The sequence below is a fragment of the Calliphora vicina genome, chromosome 1 (genome assembly GCF_958450345.1).
Source record: "Calliphora vicina chromosome 1, idCalVici1.1, whole genome shotgun sequence".
In the NCBI taxonomy this organism is placed as follows: domain Eukaryota; kingdom Metazoa; phylum Arthropoda; class Insecta; order Diptera; family Calliphoridae; genus Calliphora; species Calliphora vicina.
Genome location: NC_088780.1, coordinates 11626869 through 11651812, shown reverse-complemented (window position 1 = coordinate 11651812; position 24944 = coordinate 11626869). Strand labels below are relative to the sequence as shown.

Genomic DNA, 24944 nt, shown 5'->3' with positions numbered 1-24944 from the left:
AAAAATATAAATTGTGTTAATGTGTTTATTACAGGCATTCATAAGGAAACTGTATGTAATACTACCACACAATTTGATTGCGGTGGCGGTCAATGTATTGCTCTTGCCAAAGTATGTGACAAACATAAAGACTGTCCGGATGGTGAAGATGAGCCAGCCAATAAATGTGATATAAATGAGTGCTCCACAAATAATGGTGGCTGCATGCACAAGTGCATTGATCAACCCATAGGTTTTAAATGTGAATGCGAAACGGGGTAAGTGGATACTCAGGTCTTTAGGAAATAGTTTTGGTTTAAATTAGACCTCTATTTTTATTATTTCTAGTGAAATACCAATTTATCTTTAAAAAAAATTTTATGTCGAAAAATTTTTTTTTTTAAATTTTTATCAGAATTTTAGTTTTTTATAAATTGTTTTAAAATTATTTTCAAAAAGTTATTAAACTTTAAAGGCTTTTAAAACTAGTTACAACTGCCAATAATTCTAAAGTAAAATATTTAACAAAACCATTTTCCTTTGGCAAATCCGGGTAAGGTCAAAATGACCCTTTAAATTATTTAAGAAATGGAAAAATTTTAATTTTCGAAATTATTTTTTATTTGAAAATGATAATAATTATAAATTTTGTTTCACATAAATAGCCTAGAACATGAGCTTTATGGCAATGAAAGTTTGTTTTAAAATAAGTTATTTTTATAATTATTATTGAAGCTTAAACTGAAAAAATAGTAAAAATTTTTACAAAAATTTAAAAAGTTGTATATTTTTAATGAATTTTTCTTACAATATTTTACCAAATAATTGAAATGGACTTGCTTTATAAGCCGAAATAATTTTTGTTGGAATCAAATTAATAAATTTTCATAAAATTTTTATTTTATTGAAACGCCAACTTTCATTAGATTTTTAGTTTTTAAGTTAGTTAAAGAAATTTCTAATATGATCTTTAAGCTAGTTAAATATAAAAACCAGAGCCCACTGCCTTTATTTCATATATAACAATGGGAATGTTTCTTAAGCATTTAAAGAGATATTTGCAAAACTGTTTTAAATTTCCAATAAATTTTTTTAATTTAAAGTTTGTCCAAAACTTTAAACAAATTAAGAATTGAAAGCTACAATTAAAAGAACTTTTATTGATCGCTTTTTAGAATGAAATCGATATAAATCTTTTAAATTATCAGATCCTTAAAAGGACTTTCCATATAAATACCTTCAAAAATCTACAAATTGTCTTCTATAATTATATGAAATTGTTATTTTTCCTACCCATTATGTTTCTGATAACTTTTTCATTAAAGAAAACACTCGAACATATGTTTGCTGCTCTTTTAAATCCCTATGGCCATGTTTTAATTTCAATATTTACACAAAATTTGTATTTATATTTATCATTTTATGTGTTTTTTTTTGTTTTGTTGATTTCTGCAGGTACAAATTAATTAATAATAAATCCTGTGTGGATATTGATGAGTGTGCCCAAAATCCAGGAGCATGTTCACAAATTTGTATTAATGAAATTGGTGGCTATAAATGTGAGTGCATGGATGGCTATATGCGTGATCCACGCAATCATACACGCTGTAAGGCAACAGAAGGACATGCATCACTACTGCTGGCACGTCGTCATGATATACGCAAAATAGCTTTGGATCATATGGAGATGACATCAATTGTGAATAATACAAAATCAGCGACTGCTTTGGATTTTGTATTTCGCACCGGCATGATATTCTGGAGTGATGTGACCACACAAAGCATTTACAAGTAAGTACGGAAATTTCTAAATGAATGACTGCCTTCCAGTTATACAACACAACAAATTTTACTAAGTATACAATGATTTTTGACGCGGTTTATTATTTTTGTTAGAAATTAGTGTATGATGGTGGGGGGAAAGGTTGTATAAGTAAAAATTCCATGAATATATAAATAGATTTTAAAAGGTGGTAAAATGGTGGGAGAGGAAGGCTTATATTGTATATTACAATGGTACTTGTTTAAGAATTTTAGAAAAAGGGTTGAATTACTGCTGTCTACTTCCTGTATTTGATTTTTGTTTCAATGCTCAACATGTCAATGAAGCTGTGGACAATTTCATTGTGTTTTAATTAAATTTTTGTTTATTTCAAAGACAGCTTTATTGTTTATGTGTCTCTACTATTTCATATGAGTTTTGAGGCATCGCAATTTAAAATCTAAGCCAGTCATGCCCAAGCCCTATACTCTTGGTACTCTTTTGTTTTTGTAATTGCTCTTAGCTATAGGCTGTGTGTTTTGTATACTCACTAGAGCACTCAGCACTAGCAATACAAAATACACAAACAACTTTGTCTTATTATTTTTTTTGTCGTTCTTCACTGAATACACGCATGTTGAAAGCAACAACACTTTCGTATGCATTGCTGGCAAACATTGACGACTGCGATCATCCATGTAGATTTTGTTTTTGTTTATCGTATGATATTTTAAAGATGTGTGTGTTGAAAGTGAGTTTTTTTTTCTTTGTATGAATTGGTTTTAACAACAACAAATATTGAATAAAAAGTAGTTTTTCTTTAAATGTATTGGTATTTACTCTTCCATAAGGAACTTGTGAGCACCCCTGATCTAAGCAAAGGCTTCTAATGTGAAACAAATGAAAAACCATAGGAGGTCTTTTGTGTGTTTTTTTTTTCTAAAGGTAGCTTTTTAATTGAAATTTTCTCTTAATCAAACATATACTTTTGTTTGAAAAAAGGTTAATTGTAAAGGAGAGGGCAATTTTAAATAGATTTTATGACTAAAATGCGTGAAGGGCTTTGAGGATTAAAAGTTGACTAAATTAATTAATTTTGATTTTAAATAATAATAAACAAATTAAATTTATCAAAGAAATTAGACAAAGGCATTATTATTTAGTAGTTTTAATGTACTTAAATAAAACAATAGCTATTTCTTTTAAAATACTTTTTTTTAAATTTCAAAATTATTATCTAGAAATTTATTTTAGAAGGAGATAATTTTATATATAACCAAAAAAATTAAAAAAATTTGATTTAATTTATTTCACTTAAATGTTTAATCAAAATAAAACTTTGAAAATTTTTAAAATTTTTCCCAGAATTTTTGTATTTTCTTAATATTATTAAATAAATATTTAAATATTCAGAAACATTTTATTTTCTATAAAACTTGAAGCAACTGCCAATAATTCCAAATACAAATAAAAACCAAAATCTGTATTTTTTTGTTTCAATAAGTCAAGTTAAAATGACTTTACAAATTTTGAAAATCTAGAGTAAATTCTCTTTATAAAGAAAATTTCTTTGATAAAAACAAAAATATTTTAATAATTTATATTTATTTAAAAGCTTAAAAAACAAGCTTTATATTGTAAACAAGCTTTTCAAATTTTATGGTACATAAAAAATTTGAAACACTCAAACTTGGAAAAAAATTTAAAATTTCTGAAAAAGTTCAAAATTTTAAGCATTTTGAAAACAATTGCTTTTCAAAGTTGTTCTAAAGTTTTCTATTTGTTTTTATAGGGATGAGATTGAGCAATTGTGTTTTAAAATAATCTTACTTCATAAATAATTTTAGAAAATTTTTCATACAAATTTTCTAATTAAGTGATTGGTTTGTAGAACACAAAAAGGACTTTATTTTTTAATGAAAATTCACAAACATATCTAAATAAAATCAAAATATTTTCATTTATTTTTTGTAAAAAAAATAAAAAATTTCCCCCAAAATTTTCTTAGAATTTTAGTTTTTTTAAAATTTTGTTTTATAAATATTAAAATATTTTTAAAGTTTGTGTGTCATATAACACTTAAGACAACTGCCAACAACACTATATACAAATTACAAGAAAAGTGATTATTTGTATGGACATTTTTAACAGATCAAAATGACTCTAAAAATTTTAAAAATCTCAAACAAATTTAAATTTGCAGCAACAATTTCTTTATAAAAACAAAAATATTACCTTTACTTATATTTATTTAAAGGTACGGAAAGCAAGCTTTTTAAGAATACCAAAATTTCACAATTTGTTGCTATATTCCAATATTTAAAGAAGATCAAATATGAAAAATCTGGAAATATTTGTTAAAAATTGTCAAAATTAATAATTTTGTGATAAATGATAGTGATAAAGGAGTTGAAATAGCCTTCAGAAAAAAACAGTTGTTTTTAGATTATTGTTTAAAACGAATTGAAGCGATAGGTAACTTATCAGGGATGGGATTTTAAAATATATTCTAAAAAAAAAATATATAAAGCCATTCAAAAGTGACTTTCTATTATGATCCGAAAAACAGTTTTAAGGACAAATTTACCACAAATTTTCAATAAAAGCCATTGAAAAACTGTTTTAAGGACAAATTTACCACAAATTTTAAATAAAAGCCATTAAGTTTATAATATTTCTTTTAAATAAAAATATAAAATTTTTTAAAAATTTCCATTAGAATTTTAGTATTTTTAAAATTTTGTTTTATAAAAATTATAATTATTTTAAAAATTGTGTTTTAAATAAAAGCTGAGATAACTGCCAATAATATAAAATACAAATTTTAAACAATATCTGTATTTGTATGGAAATTTTAGACAGTTGAAAATTAATCTAAACATTTTGAACATCTGCAACATATTTAAATTTTTACAGAAATTTAGGTGTTTAAATGAAAAATTCTTACAATGCTTACGTAATTCCAAAAGCTTACACTATAAGCTTTATAATCAAGCCTAATTTTTTAATTTTCTTTCAATGTGTTAATATTTAAAAAAGAGTTAAAATTAAAAATTTTTCAATTTTTCTGAAAAATCGAAAAAATTGTATAATTTTTTTTAATTGGAAATATAAACTTTATAAATATATAAGTTGTTTTTTTAGTTTCCGTTTTTAGAAGATTTGGTCTTAAAAATATAAATTTTTATTTAAAATTTTCCTCAAAATTTTAGTATTTTTAAAATTTTGTTCTATAAAAATTACAATAATCTTAAAAATTGTATTGCAAATAAAAGCTGAGATAACTGCCAATAATATAAAATACAAATTTTAAACAATATCTTTATTTATATGGTAATTTAAGATAGTTGAAAATGACTCTAAAAATTTTGAACATTTGCACCAAATCCAATTTTTTACAGAAATTGATATGTTCAAAAGTAAAATAGTTATGTTGTTTATATAATTCAAAAAGCTTACACTATAAGCTTTACAATAATGCCTGATTTTTTTAATTTTCTTTAATGTGTCAAAATTTAAAGTAGTGTTAAGATGAAACATTTTAATTTTTTTCTGAAAAGTCAACAAAATTAAATATTTTTTTAAATTGTTATAAAAATTGTGTTAAAAACTAGGAAAAATGTGCTTTAAATATTAATGAGTAGTTTCTAGAAGATTTGTTTTACTTAACAGGGATGGGATTTTAAAATCAATTAAAAAAACTCTTAAATATTTGATTAATTTGAAAAGTAATAAATTTCAAATTTGCTTAAAATTTAATGGCGCAGTTTATAAATAATTTAGTGTTGTGAACTGTAACAAATTTATAGCCCAAGTTGGTATTGTCAAACTAGTTAAGAATTTATATATTTTTTTTTAATAAAATGTCATTAAATTGTTATTTTTATGCTGAATAACATTTTAAATTAATTTAAAAAAGAACTAGTAAACTCATTGTTCATTTTATTGTTTCCTTTTTTTTCTCTGTGTTTGTTTATTTTTTTCCACCATCACATAGAGCACCCATTGATGAGGGCAACGATAAAACAATTGTACTGAAAGAGCATACAGTAACCTCAGATGGTTTGGCTGTCGATTGGATTTACAATCATATATACTTTACGGATACCCACAGATGTACCATTGAATTGACAAACTTTGATGGCAATATGGGTAAAGTGCTCATAGAAGATGAATTGGATATACCACGTTCAATAGCATTGGATCCCATTGAAGGGTAAGTGAATATGAATAGAGTACAATAAAACACAAAAACAAAACAAACAACAACAACAACAAAAAGTGACAGCAACCACATAAACATACGATAGCAGACAAACAACACTTAATATTGTTGGCAAAAAAAAAAATATATAGCTACAAAATGTGGTAACAAAATAACAACAAAAAAAAAGAATATCCCTTGATTGACACTTGACATGATGCTGCTGATGATAAAAAAATTTGCAGAAAAAAGAGAAGTATATGACATGACCTCCTTCAGACTTAAGTTTTAACAAACAACCAAAAAAAACAGGACCAAACAACAAAACACGGCATTGTAATAAAAACCAATATGGCCAAATACCCACTGTACAATGTAATATGCTTATTTTAAGCATGTCATGGTGCTGCAAAAACTATACAACAATGATAGCACCAATACAAATAAACACTTTTTGGCATTTCAAAAATGATTACCACCACAGAGAACACACTACATGAAGTTTATTTTTGTTGTTAAGGACCTGATATCACCTCCTTTACAAAATATTTTATTTTCATTCTCTCTCTCTCTATACATAACTTTTGTTTCTTTTTTTTGTCAGCTGGATGTATTGGTCCGATTGGGGTGCCTCGCCTCGCATCGAACGTGCTGGCATGGATGGTTCACATCGCACCACAATTATCAACTATGATGTCAAGTGGCCAAATGGTATTACTCTGGATTTGGTACGCAAGCGAATCTATTGGGTTGATGGTAAATTAAACATCATCTCGTCTGCAAATTATGATGGTTCACAGCGACGTCAGATTTTATATTCAACGGAATATTTGCGTCATCCCTTCTCCATCACCACATTTGAAGATTACATTTACTGGACAGATTGGGATAAACAGACCGTATTCAAGGCAAATAAATTCAATGGAGAAGGTGTTGAACCCATCACAGCTGTGCATATGGTAAGGTTTTCAGTTTGGAGATAAAATTAAAGCCAAACACATTGTGTTTGAGTACATTTTATTTGCGTTTTTTGGACATGTTTAAGTATGGAAAATTGAACACAAAGTTAAACTTTGCTCTTTTATTAAAGTTTAGTTTAAAAAAAGTTAGATTAATATCTTTGAAATTTTAAAGAAAAAAACTCTTTTTTTATTTAAACAGTAATGAGGTATTAATTTTTCTTGTCTGTTTTTCTTTTGTCCATTTCATTTTAAAAGGTCTCTTTTCTATTTGAAAATTTTAAAAAATTCCTATATTTTTCAAATAATTTTTGGTTTTTAAAAGTATTGTTAAACAATCTTTTAAAATTGCTATATCTATAAATCTTTCTTAAAACTAGACGTACTTGCCAAACATTTAACATAAAATTTATAATATTACTGTGCAACAATATCTTAGAATCTAGCTTGGAAAACAGACTCTTAAATTATTGAAGTTAATTTTATATTTCAAATTCAAAGTTCAATTACTCCTTAATTAAATAGTATAAAATAAACCTTATACGAAATCCTAATTTTCATTAGGAAACTGTCTTATTATAAAATTAAAAAAAAATAAATTTATGAAAATTTTGTCAGAATTTTAGTTTTTTAATTTTTTTGTTCCACAAATTTTAAATAATTATAAATCCCTAAAATGCTGTTAAAACTAATTGCAACTGCCAATAATTTAAACCCCTATTTTCTACAAAAATTATTAACCCTGTGTTAAAAACAAACCAGACAAAAACACCTTTTAATTTTTCAAAGAATACACCAAAACTAAATTTAGGCAAATTTATTACTAATGAAATACAAAATAGTTTATAATTTCTATTTTAATTAAAAGCTATCTAAACAGGCTTTAGTTTGGTATTATGATTTTTAAGATTTAATTAAATGGAATAAAATTTTAATAAATTTTCTAGAAAATTTTTAGTTTTTTTTAATTTTTTTTATAAAAATTCCAAATATTTTGAAATTTTGTATCATTAAAAACTAGAAACAACTAACCACGATATTGAATTATATCATTATTAAAAAGTGATTTAGATTTGGCATTAACAATCAAGTCAAAATGCCTCTAAAAAAATTTGAAAAAATAAACAAAAATAACATAATTAAACTTTATTGTTACAATTTAATAAAGTGGGCGTGGCATGGGCGGTTAAAAAACCAATCTATTTTATAGCCTAATTTTCCCTTTAACAGGTGCAAAAGCTTAATTCCTATCCGAACAGTATATTCTGTGTTACAGCCGTTTAAAGAAATATAGTTATTGACCGTTTGCTTGCTATACAATTCTGTTCACCTATTACACTTCAAAAAATTTGCAGAAATGTTTTTGCACTTTTTTGTGGGCGAAAAGACTGGATACTTAAACTTCGATTTTCTTAATAATTTGTAAACCGTTTTGAACCAAATGGGTATCGTTGGAAAGCTATTGAATTCTAGTTTCCATTAAATACTGTTAGAAATATTGGTAATAATATTCCATCCAGAAATAACATAAATAAGCATTGTTATTTAAATTTAACAAAGTGGGCGTGGCATATGGATGTAAATATTCCTTTATTCGTATAGCGTGATTTATTGTCTATTTTATGCAAAAAGTTTCATTCCAATCTGAGCTGTACTTTTTGAGTTATAACCATTTAATTCAATTTTGTAAAGTGGGCGGTAATATAGAAGAGTTGTTCCTTAAACTTTGATTTTCTCAATCATTTGAGAACCGATCTGGATCAAATGGGTGTCATTGAAAAGATATGAAATTGTAGTTTCTGTTTAGTTCAAAAAAAACATAATCTATAAAAATTCAATCGAAATTTGTGATAATAAACTTTGTTATTAAAATGTTTTAAAGTGGGCGTGGCATGAGCGGTTAAAAAACCTATCTATTTTATAGCCTAATTTTCCCTTTAATAGGGGCAAAGAGTTTCATTCCTATCCGAACAGTACATTCTGTGCTACAGCTGTTTAAAAAAAATGGTTATTGACCGTTTGCTTTCTATACAATTCTGTTCACCTATTACACTTCAAAAATTTGCAGAAATTTTTTCTCACTTTTTTGTAGGCGAAAAGATTGGATACTTAAACTTCGATTTTCTTTTTAAATTTTGAACCGATTTCAATAAAATGGGTATCGTTGGAAAGCTATTGAATTCTAGTTTCTACTTAATACTGTTATAAATATTGGTAATAATATTCCTCCTGGAAATTACACAAATAAACATTGTTATTTAAATTTAACAAAGTGGGCGTGGCACATGGAGGTAAATATTTCTTTATTTGTATAGCGTGATTTGTTGTCTATTGTATGCAAAAAGTTTCATTCCAATCTGAGCTGTAGTTTCTAAGTTATAACCATTTAATGAACTTTTGTAAAGTAGGCGGTAATGGTTATGAGTAGCTATTTAAACATTAATTTTCTGGCCAAGTTGTGAACCGATCGGGACCGAATGGGTGTCATTGCAAAGATATGAAATTGTAGTTTCTGTTTAAATCAAAATAAAACATAATCTATAATATTGCATACGGAATTTGTGATAATAAACTTTGTTATTAAAATTAAATATAGTGGGCGTGGCATGGGCGGTTAAAACTCTAATCTTTTGTGTAGCCTAATTTTCGCTTTAACAGATGCAAAAAGTTTCATTTCAATCCGAACTGTACGTTCTGTGTTATAAGCGTTTAAAGAAATATGGTTATTGACCGTTTGCTTGCTATACAATTCTGTTCACCTATTACACTTCAAAAAATTTGCAGAAATGTTTTTTCACTTTTTTGTGGGCGAAAAGACTGGATACTTAAACTTCGATTTTCTTTTTAAATTTTGAACCGATTTCAATAAAATGGGTATCGTTGGAAAGCTATTGAATTCTTGTTTCTACTTAATACTGTTAGAAATATTGGTAATAATATTCCTTCCAGAAATAACATAAATAAACATTGTTAATTAAATTTAACAAAGTAGGCGTGGCACATGGAGGTAAATATTCCTTTATTTGTATAGCGTGATTTGTTGTCTATTGTATGCAAAAAGTTTCATTCCAATCTGAGCTACAGTTTCTGAGTTGTAACCATTTAATGAACTTTTGTAAAGTGGGCGGTAATGTAGAAGAGTTGTTCCTTAAACTTTGATTTTCTGAACAATTTGAGAACCGATCTGGATCAAATAGGTGTCATTGAAATGCTATGAAATTGTAGTTTCTGTTTTAATCAAAATAAAACATAATCTATAATATTTCATACCGAATTTGTGATAATAAATTTTGTTATTAAAATTTTATAAAGTGGGTGTGGCATGGTCGGTTAAAACACAAATCTATTTTATAGCCTAATTTTCCCTTTAACAGGTGCAAAAAGTCTCATTCCTATCCTAACAGTACATTCTGTGTTACAGCCGTTTAAAGAAAAATGGTTATTGACCGTTTGCTTGCTATACAATTCTGTTCACCTATTACACTTCAAAAATTTGCAGAAATTTTTTCTCATTTTTTCGTAGGCGAAAAGTTTAGATACTTAAACTTCGATTATCTTTTTAAATTTTAAACCGATTTCAATAAAATGGGTATCGTTGGAAAGCTACTGAATTCTAGTTTCTACTTAATACTGTTAGAAATATTGGTAATAATATTCCTCCCGGAAAATACATAAATAAGCATTGTTATTTAAATTTAACAAAGTGGGCGTGGCATATGGAGGTAAATATTCCTTTATATGTATAGCGTGATTTGTTGTCTATTGTATGCAAAAAGTTGCATTCCAATCTGAGCTGTAGTTTCTAAGTTATAACCATTTAATGAACTTTTGTAAAGAAGGCGGTAATGGTTAGGAGTAGCTATTTAAACATTAATTTTCTGGCCAAGTTGTGAACCGATCGGGACCGAATGGGTGTCATTGCAAAGATATGAAATTGTAGTTTCTGTTTAAATCAAAATAAAACATAATCTATAATATTGCATACAGAATTTGTGATAATAAACATTGTTATTAAAATTAAATATAGTGGGCGTGGCATGGTCGGTTAAAACTACAATATTTTGTATAGCCTAATTTTCGCTTTAACAGATGCAAAAAGTTTCATTTCAATCCGAACTGTACGTTCTGTGTTATAAGCGTTTAAAGAAATATAGTTATTGACCGTTTGCTTGCTATACAATTCTGTTCACCTACTACACTTCAAAAAATTTGCAGAAATGTTTTTTCACTTTTTTGTGGGCGAAAAGACTGGATACTTAAACTTCGATATTCTTAATAATTTGTAAACCGATTTGAACCAAATGGGTATCGTTGGAAAGCTATTGAATTCTAGTTTCCTCTAAATACTGTTATAAATATTGGTAATAATATTTCTCCCGGAAATTACACAAATAAACATTGTTATTTAAATTTAACAAAGTGGGCGTGGCATATGGGGGTAAATATTTCTTTATTGTATAGCGTGATTTATTGTATATTTTATGCAAAAAGTTTCATTCCAATCTGGGCTGTAGTTTCTAAGTTATAACCATTTAATTGACTTTTGTAAATAGGGCGTTAATGTAGAAGAGTTGTTACTTAAACAATGATTTTCTCACCAATTTGGAAACCGATATAGACCAAATTGGTGTCATTGGAAAGGACTGGAATTCTAGTTTATATTCAGTTCAAAATGGAATATAAGCTTTAATATTCTCTCTAGAAATTATTGAAATAAATTTTTGTTCTTAAAATTGAATGAAGTAGGCGTGGCAGAGGCCTTCAAAATGTAATCTATTGAATAGCCTAATTTTCAATCTATTATGTCCAACAAATTTCATTCGAATTCGAGCTGTACTTTACGAGTTACAGCCTTTCGAAGAAAATTAATATTCAACATTTGCTTGCTACATAATGCTGTTCACCTATTACCCACCCAACTTTTTTGAAATGCATTTTCTCATATTTTTGATAGTGGGCGGTAGCAATGAGCTGTTACTTAAACTATGATTTTCTCTTTAAGTTTTTAACCGATTTAAATAGAACACATGTCAATGGAAAGGTATTGAATTCTAGTTTCTATTAAGTCTAGTTAAAACCATTTTCTGCAAGATACCTTCCCGAAACTATCAAAATAAAATTGTGCTTTAAATTTAGCAAAGTGGGCGTGGCAAGGGTGATAAAATATTAAACTATGTTAAAGCTTGAAATCCCTTCTATAACCTTCCAAAAGTTTCATTGCAATATGTGTCATAGTATCTGAGTTACAGCCATTTAAAGAAAATAGTTATTAAACATTTACTTGTATGCCTATTATTATCAAAAAAGATGGCATACTTTTAGGCTGATACAAAAAAATTTGTTTGAAAAAGCAAATGTATGGAAAACTTTAATTTTATTGTTATTTATGTAAGGATTTCAATAATACTGGTACCATTTGAAAGCTAAGAATTAACACATTTATATTTATTTTCTTTTAAGACATACAAATACACAATAGAGAGAAATACACACTTAGATTTAAGCTAAAAACTAAATTCTGTACAAATAAAACTTATGACTTATTCAACTGCTGATGCTCGTCTTCGGTCTTCGGGGACTTTAATGTTGCATCTTCTTCTCTACCAGATCACTGGCTTTATGCTCCACTTCATCCATAGAATCATAATGAGTCTATAGTCTATCTAAACCGACATCATTGGACTCTGCATCACAGTGTTTAGATTTCGGGAATTTGGAGGAATATGTTAGAGACTTCAATAACTTTTTTTGATGGGTATTTTAGAATCGTAAACACTTTTGGAGGAATCTTCAAAATATTCTGTATTTATAAAAGTGTATTTTCGGGACAAAGGCATAATTTCAACATCGGTAAAAGCTCAGATATAGAAGACCTATATAGAAAGGGGAAATGTTGAGAATTTATTTATTATTCATTAATTGGGATTTATTTTACTCATCATACGACCAAAATCTGTGTCGGCATATAGACCTGGTCAAAGTTTTTGTTTGGTACATGCAAAAGTTGTTTCGATTTAAAGTTGTCATCAAAGTTTTCTTATACCCCACAGTATAAAATTCTTTGGGTGCATTCATGTCCTGAAAAATAAAGAAAATTGGAGATTAAAATTGGACATTTAAAATTAGAAGATTTTATAACAGCGACAGATTCTAGTAAAGTTGACACGTCTTATATTTTATTTAAATAAACTTGTATGAACAAAATTATATAAAAATTATTTGAGTTTTCATAAGAGTTCAACAACTAAGAAGCATAAAAACAATTCATATGTTCACCTACTACTGAGTCCGAGAAGATTCACAGATATGGAGAGCAGTGTAATGTTTGGTTCTGATGAAAACTCAGATAGTGTTAAGGAAGTTGAAGCTAGTTAACAATTTAATTCGATATTGTTATATAATGTCAAAATTTATTTAAATAAATCAAATATGTGTGGAGTTACATGAGAAAACTATCAATATTAAATATCTAAACCAAAGAGACTTCTTTTTTTTCCTCAAGAAATCTTTTATCTTTTTACATTTTTAATATTTTAATAAAAATCATAATTTAATAAAGATTTTTTGTAATTTTTACGAGTTTAATATTTTTCGAAAAAAAAAATTTTGGAATAAAATTTCATCAGAATTTTAGTATTTTTAAAATTTTCTTAAGAAAATTTCAAAATATTTTAATATGTTGTACAGCAGTAAAAACTAGAAGTAACCTCCAATAAATTAAAATAAAATTATTGTACAAAATCTTTATTTATGTCAAATTACAAGATTGCTTAAAATCGCTCTATAAATTTTTAAATTAGTTAAGGAAATCGAAATTTTGCAAAATTTTATATTTTTTGTTAGCAACTTTTCTTGTTTTATACATCATTGAATAGCATAAAACCTATGCTTTAAAATTATGCTAATATTTTGAACAACAATATTTTAGGACTTTTCTAAAGCAATGTACAAAGTATGGATTCCTTAAAAATTTTATATAAATTAAAAAAAATCAGCAAAATTTTAAGATTTTCTAAAGAATCAAGGTTAATGTTTTTTAAAAATATTTACTTTATGTTGTTTTTTATCAATTTTTGGTAAATTTCAAAAGTAATTTGCAAAAAATTTCATTAGAATTTTAGTATTTTTAAAATTTCCTAATGAAAATTTTCAAATATTTGAATATGTTATACATCAAGAAAAATTAGAAGTAACCTCCAATAAATTAAAATAAAATTATTGTACAAAATCCTTGTTTATATCGAATTACCAGATTGGTTAAAATGGCTCTATAAATTTTTAAATTTGATAAGAAAGTCAAAATTTTGAAAATAATTATATTGTTTGCCCAGCAAATTTCGCAGTTTTACTTATTATTAAAAGGCTGTAGGCATAAGCTTTACATTGATATTAAATTTTTGAACAGTAATAACTTACAACTCTTACAGCAGAATATACAAATTAAAAATTCCTGAACAATTTGTTTTAAATTGAAAAAATCTGCAATCAAATTATGCAGATTTCAATAGAACCATTATTAACTGAAAATATAATTATTTTTTAATAGTAATAAAGAATGAGAGGATTTATTTATTTATTGTAATTTTTCTTATGAAATACTATTTCACTCTTTTGATTTATAGATTTTTTAAAAAAAAAAATTGTTTACTTAATATTTTCTGATAGTTCTGTAGTTTCTGGTAAAGCTTTCAATGCCTTTCTATGGAATAATGTCCTTCCTTTAAATAATTATTTTTTTTTGTTTTCATACCTACAAAATATTGCACTCAGCTGCTGAGAGTTATTCACTCAGCTTTTTAAATTTTACAACGATTTTCTACTGATTTACCTTTTAAATTAAAGAAAAAACAAGTAGAGAAAACCCGTCCATTATCCTTACGAAATTCTTGGTATTACAAATATAATCCTTTCCTTTTTTGAGCTCATAAGTGTGAACATTGTGGCCTCTCATAGTTCTTCTTTGTTGGTGCTTTTTTTTGCCCTTTTTTTACACTATATTTTATTATTTGTTTCCTTATGGTCCCATGATAAATGTTATGAAGCAGTTGGAGTGTGTGTGTGCGTTTATATATGCGTTTGAGGATGGCTTTTAAGCAAGAGTGCACGTTTTATAGTTCTCATATACTTTCGCTCAGATATAAATCTTATAAATTATGAAAGATATTCTGTCACAACGATGTTTATACACATTGGTTTTGGCTGTATGTGTGAAACTTTACACACAGTTTTACAAGGAAAAGGAAAGGAGCAGTAGAAAAAAAGCCCCAACAAGGATTTCCTTACAAAAAGCACACACTCTCTTTCACATAAAATCATAAATTATGCAATAAGAACAAAACATTCGCCTTGTATTACATGTAAATGAAATATTTTGACCGCATCTGTTTGAGAAAACAAACTGCTGCTTGCTTGGCTGCTGTTTGGTGGTTGCCACACAAACACACAGCTGCATGTTGCATACAACACATTGAGTCAAACGCACACGTGTGCAGAAAAAAGAGGCAATTTTATAGGAAGTGCAACAATAAATTTGTCTGCTATGCGGTGAAGTATGTTCATCCTTTGAGAATTCTTCTTGTAAACTTTAACATGGACTGATGTTAAGAGCCAGCTTTTCTGTGTTTTGGTGGCATTGAAGATTGAAAAGGGGTTTTAAAAGAAAATTGCTAAAATTAAATATTGTGAAGACAGTTTTATGATGTTAAGTAAAGGGCGTTCGTTGGAAGAAAATGTGGAAATATATGCTTTACAGTTAAATTTTTACATAAAAATCACTTAATTTTAAGGTTTTAAGCTTAAAAGCTTTTATAATTTTGTTGAGGTTTACAAATATTTATAACTTTTTAGCAAGTTATTGCATTCATGTTTAAGCATTACAGAAAGTCATAAGCTTTTCACAAATATTACATGTTTAGAAAAGCTTTTTTCCATTCTTCAGAAAAGCTTTAAGACTTTTTTTTTTAAAAATATGCAAAAAATACTCAAAACCTAACTATTGATTCAAAATAAGCATATTTAATACAAATTTACTTTCACTTAAAAAACCTAGATTTCTTAAAAAAAAAAAAATCAATAAATTTTTTACAAGAATTTTAGCTTTTTTTAAAAAATGTGTATAAATGTTTTAAATATTTTAAAACTTCTTAAGGCATTTAAAATTAGAAACAACTGCCAACAATATAAAATGAAATTTTTATATAAAATTAATTTTTATGTAAACAAAATAATCCTGCCAAAAAGGCTCTAAAAAATTTAAAAAATGACAGACAAATTAAATTAGTGAAAAATTTTCAAATGTTTTGCAAGCAATTCAATGAAATTTGTATATCACTACAACGACAAACAAACTGGCTTTTCAATGCAACCAACAATTTGTAGATAATATTATGAAGGGCTGTGGGGAAGTAAGCTAAAATAAAATTTCAATAAATTTTATAAAGAATTTTAGTTTTTTTTAAAAAATGTTTAAAAAAATTTCAAATATTTTAAAACTTCTTAAGGCATTTAAAACTAGAAACAGCTGCCAATAATATAAAATTAAACTACTATCAAAAATTTATTTTTAAAAGTCCCTAAAAATCATGTCAAAGAAGCCATAAAAAATTTAGAAATTGCATTAATAATAATATATTGGAAAATTATCAAATGTTTTGCAGAAAATTCTTTGAAATTTTTGTAAAACTACAGAGCTTAAGAAATATGCTTTTCAATGCTATTAAAATTTTTGAAAAAAGTTATAATTGGCTGCAGGAATTACTTCCCTGAAATGAAATTTTCAAACATTTTTTTGAAGAATTTTAGTTTTTTTAAAAATAATTTTATAAAAATTCGAAATATTTTAAAACTTCTTACAGCTTTTAAAACTAGAAACAACTGCCAACAATACTAAGGGAAATCATTATAAAAAACATATTTTTATAACGCTTTAACAGTCATGTGAAAATTACTCTAAAAAAATTTAATAAAAAATTAGAATATTGAAAAATTTTCAAATGTTTTACAGAATGTTTCTTTAAATTTGTATAACAATAGAAAACTTAAGAAATAACTTGTCAGTACAGCCCACATTTTGTAAATAAAGTCATGTTTAAAACTGAAAAAGGAGGTTAAAATTCAGAATTTATGTTTATAAAACTAAAAAAAAATTCTTAATTTGTGTATTAATAAATTAAGAATTATTCCCTAGCTAGATTTTCTCTGAAAGTTTTACTAAAGTCAAAAATTGTTGTGAATTAGTAAAGGTTCCTAAATTTATATTAGCTGAGTTCAATAACTTTTTCGAAATGCTTAAAACAAAAACAGTAAACACTTTGATTTTTGTAAAGTTTTCTCTTAATATTTTGTACAACATTTATTAATTTTGTTTAAAACATTTTCTCTATATTTTACAGCTACAACATCCCATGGTCATCCATGTCTATCATCCCTATCGCCAACCTGATGGTGTCAATCATTGTCAGGCTGTCAATGGACACTGTTCACATTTATGTCTGCCAGCGCCGCGCATTAATGAACACAGTCCACGTATATCGTGTGCCTGTCCCACCGGTCTCAAATTAATGGACGACAGACTGATGTGTGTTGAAGATCGTAAGTACAACAAAGAATTTATTAAACAATTCCAGCAGCAAATAAGCCACCTTTGACTTTATTTACTTATTTTATTTTAGTTTAATATTAATTTTTTTTTATTATTATTTCAAAAATCATTTCTTTTTGTTAATCATTTTTATTTTATTTAAAACACAAAATCTCCAATTGTTGTTGTGGTTACTACTGTTTGTGTGATTATTTGTTGAAACAAAATCAAAAACAGCCTTGCAAAAGAAACGTTTAGGTGGACTTTCGCATGCCACAACAAAACCAAAGATGTACTTTAATTTTACTTCCTCTAAGTCGTCGTCCGCAACATCATCATCATCATCCTCCTCCTCTTCCACGTCGTTGTCAAACTCCTCAGCATCATCGAAAGCAGACACAAAGTTGCCGTTGTCTGTTAACAATCTACCTCAACAACAGCAAAACCTAAATGCTGAGCAATTGGCTCAAGAGCAGCAGAGTAAGGGTATGATTTCAACTATAACAAAAACTGTTACTACCACTATCACTAGTTATCTAAATCCTACTCGACCATTGTTGTTTGTCTAACACAAATTTTGCCTACATAAGTATTTTGGAAGCATTTTGAAAATGCCACTAAAACATGAAGTATTTGCCTTCAAATCTATAAGAATTTTCCCTAAACTAAAAATCCCTTCCAAAAGGCATAATACCTTGTCTGTCTAACTATTATAAATATTTTGGTGTTGGTCATTTGTACTTTAATAATATATCCTTTATCTCCCACTCCACAATTCCAATGCACTCATCATCGCTTACAAACAACTCGTACTACACTGATACCTCAATTACCTTTCCAACCCAACGCATTTAGAAAATTTTAAAATTCATGTCCTTGGTTTTGTGTGTTAAACAATTTTACCCAAAAAAAATATTTATTTTCTTGTTCTGTGTCTATCTTTTTTTTTATTTTTTTAGTTTTATTTTGCAACCTTGAATGTACATTTTACATTATAAAAAGCTTTTAACTGTTACCAGAAAAAAAAATACAAAACACTTTTAAGCCCAAATAACATAAAATGAAAATAATGCTTAAACATTTTACAATTTATTTTACTTAAAACAAATTGCAAAAAATAAAAACCCACAACTAAACTACCAAAATAACATGATGATGTTGTAACAAATTTAACCAAAGACCATTTTAAATGGAAAAATTTTTAGGAAAACAGAGAATTAGCAATAAATAGGAAAAAATCAAGAGTTGTTTAGTTTTAATTAACTACATGTGTGTAAATGTTTTTTTGTGAATTTTGTAAAAAGAAATCAGTAACGTTATCCCCTCAACTAGAGCATCATTTTCTAAACAAACTTGACCTCAACTAGAGGTCAAGATAAACTTGCTCTCTGCAATAGCAATTTTTCTAGAGAAATTTACACTCAACTAAAGCAACTTTTTCTATAAAAACTTGCTCTAATCTAGTGCAACTTATTCTATAAAAACTTGCTCTAATCTAGTGCAACTTATTCTATAAAAACTTGTTCTAATCTAGTGCAACTTATTCTATAAAAACTTGTTCTAATCTAGTGCAACTTATTCTATAAAAACTTGTTCTAATCTAGAGAAACTTTTTCTATAAAAACTTGCTCTAATCTAGAGCAACTTTTTCTATAAAAACTTGCTCTAATCTAGAGCAACTTTTTCTATAAAAACTTGCTCTAATCTAGAGCAACTTTTTCTATAAAAACTTGCTCTAATCTAGAGCAACTTTTTCTATAAAAACTTGCTCTAATCTAGAGCAACTTTTTCTATAAAAACTTGCTCTAATCTAGAGCAACTTTTTCTATAAAAACTTGCTCTAATCTAGAGCAACTTTTTCTATAAAAACTTGCTCTAATCTAGAGCAACTTTTTCTATAAAAACTTGCTCTAATCTAGAGCAACTTTTTCTATAAAAACTTGCTCTAATCTAGAGCAACTTTTTCTATAAAAACTTGCTCTAATCTAGTGCAACTTATTCTATAAAAACTTGCTCTAATCTAGTGCAACTTATTCTATAAAAACTTGTTCTAATCTAGTGCAACTTATTCTATAAAAACTTGTTCTAATCTAGTGCAACTTATTCTATAAAAACTTGTTCTAATCTAGTGCAACTTATTCTATAAAAACTTGTTCTAATCTAGAGAAACTTTTTCTATAAAAACTTGTTCTAATCTAGAGAAACTTTTTCTATAAAAACTTGCTCTAATCTAGAGCAACTTTTTCTATAAAAACTTGCTCTAATCTAGAGCAACTTTTTCTATAAAAACTTGCTCTAATCTAGAGCAACTTTTTCTATAAAAACTTGCTCTAATCTAGAGCAACTTTTTCTATAAAAACTTGCTCTAATCTAGAGCAACTTTTTCTATAAAAACTTGCTCTAATCTAGAGAAACTTTTTCTATAAAAACTTGCTCTAATCTAGAGCAACTTTTTCTATAAAAACTTTTTCTATAAAAACTTGCTCTAATCTAGAGCAACTTTTTCTATAAAAACTTGCTCTAATCTAGAGCAACTTTTTCTATAAAAACTTGCTCTAATCTAGAGCAACTTTTTCTATAAAGACTTGCTCTAGTCTAGAGCAACTTTTCCTACAAAGACTTGCTCTAGTCTAAAGCAACTTTTTCTATAAAGACTTGCTCTAGTCTAGAGCAACTTTTCCTACAAAGACTTGCTCTAGTCTAGAGCAACTTTTTCTATAAAAACTTGCTCTAATCTAGAGCAACTTTTTCTATAAAAACTTGCTCTGGTCTGGAGAAACTTTGTCTATAAAAACTTGCTCTATAAAAACTTGCTCTAATCTAAAGCAACTTTTTCTATAAAACCTTGCCCTGAACTAGAGCAACTTTTTCTATAGAAACTTGCTCTGGTCTAGAGCAACTTTTTCTATATAAACTTGCTCTGGTCTAGAGCAACTTTTTCTATATAAACTTGCTCTGGTCTAGAGCAACTTTTTCTATATAAACTTGCTCTGGTCTAGATCAACTTTTTCTATAAAAACTTGCTCTGGTCTAGAGCAACTTTAGCTATGAAAACTTGCTCTGGTCTAGAGCAACTTTTTATGTAAAAACTTCTGGTCTAGAGCAACTTTTTGTATAAAAACTTGCTCTGGTCTAGAACAACTTTTGCTACAAAAACTTGCCCTGTCTAGAGCAACTTTTTATGTAAAAAACTTCTGGTCTAGAGCAGCTTTTTGTATAAAAACTTATATTGGTCTAGAGCAATTGTCCAGAGCAACTTTATCAAAAAAAAACTTCCCTTAGTCGAGAGAAACTTTTTCTAAAAGAACTTGCTGTTTTGTAGAGCATGTTTTTCCAGAATAACAAGGTCTTATGACATTAGAACGTTACTGATTTTACCACTAGCTTAATTAAGAATTTTATGAAATTCCATAAAAATAAATAATTTCATATATTTCTCAACTGAGATTGTAATAATCTCTAAAAAAAAACAACAATTATATCTAACTGTAAATCATTTTGTACTTGTCCCATTACATTTTAAATCTCTATATGAATTTTTCAAAATTTTTCTATATCACTTTTTTATACTTTCATAATAAATCATCAAACACATTTACATTTATACACACACTCACATTTCAAAAATAATAAAAAAAAAATATTTAAATTCATGCTGAAGATAAAAAGGATGTTGTGCACAATTCATCACCTCTAAAAGGGAAGCATGTATTTAAATCACCTGAAATACAATCTCTATCCAGTGATGACGATGATAAAGAGCAACAGCAACAGGAGCAATCAATTACAGCATCATTTTATGATACTTATGCTGCAGAATATCTCTATGCAGTTTGTATGGAATTACAACACTATGATGACGATGATGACCAGAGAGCCACAATCCCGGATTATAATCGTAATGGTGCTGGAGAAGTTGTGAATTATCAGCATAAAATGGTGAAGAGAATGAAACGTTATATATTGCCAAAGGAACAGGAAGGCAAACGACGAGACAATCACAATCACAAAAACAATAAAACTAAACAAAAACCAATAATGATAGAGAAACCAATGGATGCAAATGATAGTAAAAATGATGGCAACAATATTGAAATAAATAATAAATTGCTGGTGATTAAAGACAAACATAACAGCAGCAGCAGCAGCAACAACAGTATTAGCAGTGATGAAGCTTGGGCACCCGACTCTGATAAATTATCAATATTAATAAAACCCATAAATTATACTACAGAAACTGATAATGATGGCATAACAAAATATGAAATTATTAATAATGCAACAATTGACAACCCCTTTAAAAGCACTCCAGCACACACCACAACCTCCACAAGGCAAAGTTTTAGCACAACTGAAGAAAATTTTAAAGGAATTATAAATACTTTAACAACATCTCTAGATTATGAAGAAATTGTTAATGAATCCTTAGAACAGCAAGACTATGAAACTATTGATGATGACACAAACATCGATTATGATGAGACATTCTATGACAGTGATTATTATGTTGAAGGAGGAGCCATGGACAGACCACAAGAAACTGATACAGATATAATAATTGAATTATTAAATTCTGCTACTGAAACTCCATTAGAATCTACAACATTGAGCAGTAGTACACATAACATTTCCCACATAGCAACTGAATTCAACGAAAATAGTATAAAATCTTTAAAAACACTTTTGTCTCTCTATTCACAACATTCATCATTATCATCACCTTCATCAGCAGCTGCTCATCATCATGCATTCTATACTAATTATGATGTACCTGTGGGTTATTTACGTTGGTTGTGCAAACGTTTGCCCACAAGTCCATCACCATCTCCACCACCACAAAATAGATCTGATGATGAAAAGAATATTGTCAAAGAAATTGAATTGAATACCACCATCACAGGTACAAATTCTAATGAACCAAATGCTGGTATTCACATGATAACACTTTCATATCTTGATGATGTCTTATTGAATTCGTTTTACAGTTTAAACATGTAGTTTGTTGTAGCGAATATTTCTAGTATGTCCTGTTTTTGTAGTTGTGATGTCCTTAAGTTGCAGTTAAATTTTATGTTAATTAAATAATTAGGAAATAATTATTAGAAAAATATTAAATCAAATAAGGTGAACAATACTATCTACAATTTACTTTTAAAAAAGTCAGTTTAGAGCAACTTTGCTCTAAAAAAGAGCGAGTTTTTCCAATTAAAGTTGCTCAAAACAAGAGCGAGTTTTTCTAGAAAAATTTGCTCTAACAAGAGCAAGTTTATCTAGAAAAATGTATCTTAAGTCTTTATTCAAAAAATGCTTTAAACAACAGCGAGTTTTTTTGTAAAAACTTGCTCAAGACTAGAGCAACTTTTCCTATAAAAACTTGCTCAAGACTAGAGCAACTTTTCCTATAAAAACTTGCTCTAGACTAGAGCAACTTTTCCTATAAAAACTTGCTCTGGACTAGAGCAACTTTTCCTATAAAAACTTGCTCTAGACTATAGCAACTTTTTCTATAAAAGCTTGTTCTAAACTAGAGCAACTTTTTCTATGAAAACTTGCTCTAAACTAGAGCAACTTTTTCTATGAAAACTTGCTCTAAACTAGAACAACTTTTTCTATGAAAACTTGCTCTAAACTAGAGCAACTTTTTCTATGAAAACTTGCTCTAAACTAGAGCAACTTTTTCTATGAAAACTTGCTCTAAACTAGAGCAACTTTTTCTATGAAAACTTGCTCTAAACTAGAACAACTTTTTCTATGAAAACTTGCTCTAAACTAGAGCAACTTTTTCTATGAAAACTTGCTCTAAACTAGAGCAACTTTTTCTATGAAAACTTGCTCTAAACTAGAGCAACTTTTTCTATAAAAACTTGCTCTAACCTAGAGCAACTTTTTCTATAAAAACTTGCTCTAAATTAGAGCAACTTTTCCTATAAAAACTTGCTCAAGACTAGAGCAACTTTTCCTATAAAAACTTGCTCTAGACTAGAGCAACTTTTCTTATAAAAACTTGCTCTAGACTAGAGCAACTTTTCCTATTAAAACTTGCTCTAGTCTAGAGTAAGTTTTCCTATAAAAACTTGCTCTAGGCTAGAGCAACTTTTCCTATAAAAACTTACTCTAGACTAGAGCAACTCTTCCTATAAAAACTTGCTCTAGACTAGAGCAACTCTTCCTATGAAAACTTGCTCTAGACTAGAGCAACTTTTCCTATTAAAACTTGCTCTAAACTAGAGCAACTTTTCCTATTAAAACTTGCTCTAGTCTAGAGCAACTTTTCCTATAAAAACTTTTTATAAAAACTTGCTGTAAACTAGAGCAACTATTTCTGTAAAAACTTGCTCAAAACTAGAGCAACTTTTCCTATTAAAACTTGATCTATGCTAGAGCAACTTTTCCTATAAAAACTTGCTCAAAACTAGAGCAACTTTGAAACTTTTCCTGTAAAAACTTGCTCTAGTCTAGAGCAACTTTACCTATAAAAACTTGCTCTAGTCTAGAGCAACTTATTAAAACTTGATCTATGCTAGAGCAACTTTTCCTATAAAAACTTGCCCAAAACTAGAGCAACTTTGAAACTTTTCCTATAAAAACTTGCTCTAGTCTAGAGCAACTTTTCCTATAAAAACTTGCTCTATTCTAGAGCAACTTTTCCTATAAAAACTTGCTCTATTCTAGAGCAACTTTTCCTATAAAAACTTGCTCTATTCTAGAGCAACTTTTCCTATAAAAACTTGCTCTAGTCTAGAGCAACTTTTTCTATAAAAACTTGCTCTAGTCTAGAGCAACTTTTTCTATAAAAACTTGCTCTAGTCTAGAGCAACTTTTCCTATAAAAACTTGCTCTAGTCTAGAGCAACTTTTCCTATAAAAACTTGCTCTAGTCTAGAGCAACTTTTCCTATAAAAACTTGCTCTAGTCTAGAGCAACTTTTCCTATAAAAACTTGCTCTAGTCTAGAGCAACTTTTCCTATAAAAACTTGCTCTAGTCTAGAGCAACTTTTCCTATAAAAACTTGCTCTAGACTAGAGCAACTTTTCCTACTAAAACTTGCTCTAGGCTAGAGCAACTTTTCCTATAAAAACTTGCTCTAGACTAGAGCAACTTTTCCTATAAAAACTTGCTCCAAACTAGAGCGACTTTTCCTATAAAAACTTGCTCTAAACTAGAGCATCTTTTCCTATTAAAACTCGCTCTAGACTAGAGCAACTTTTCCTATTAAAACTCGCTCTAGTCTAGAGCAAATTTTCCTATAAAAACTTGCTCTAGTCTAGAGCAAATTTTCCTATAAAAACTTGCTCTAGTCTAGAGCAAATTTTCCTATAAAAACTTGCTCTAGACTAGAGCTACTTTTCCTATAAAACCTTTCTCTAGACTAGAGAAGCTTTACCTATAAAAACTTGCTCTAGAGTAGAGCAACTTTCTCTATAAAAACTTGCTCTAGATTAGAGCAACTTTTCCTATAAAA

General features: G+C 27.8%; 1 protein-coding gene across 6 annotated transcripts in view; it reads left to right on the top strand.

The window, feature by feature from the left end:
- Window positions 1-24944, top strand: part of LOC135949434 (very low-density lipoprotein receptor-like) — a 439308-nt gene that overhangs the window by 376281 nt on the left and 38083 nt on the right. For 4 of the 6 annotated variants that reach the window (XM_065498994.1, XM_065498995.1, XM_065498998.1 and 1 more), the window contains exons 7-12: window positions 35-257; window positions 1435-1770; window positions 5739-5957; window positions 6550-6904; window positions 17296-17494; window positions 17721-17969. In XM_065498994.1, the coding sequence (XP_065355066.1) occupies window positions 35-257; window positions 1435-1770; window positions 5739-5957; window positions 6550-6904; window positions 17296-17494; window positions 17721-17969 (1581 nt within the window). The remainder of the gene's footprint in view (window positions 1-34; window positions 258-1434; window positions 1771-5738; window positions 5958-6549; window positions 6905-17295; window positions 17495-17720; window positions 17970-24944) is intronic. The other 2 variants (XM_065498996.1, XM_065498997.1) reach the window with 2 other exon arrangements.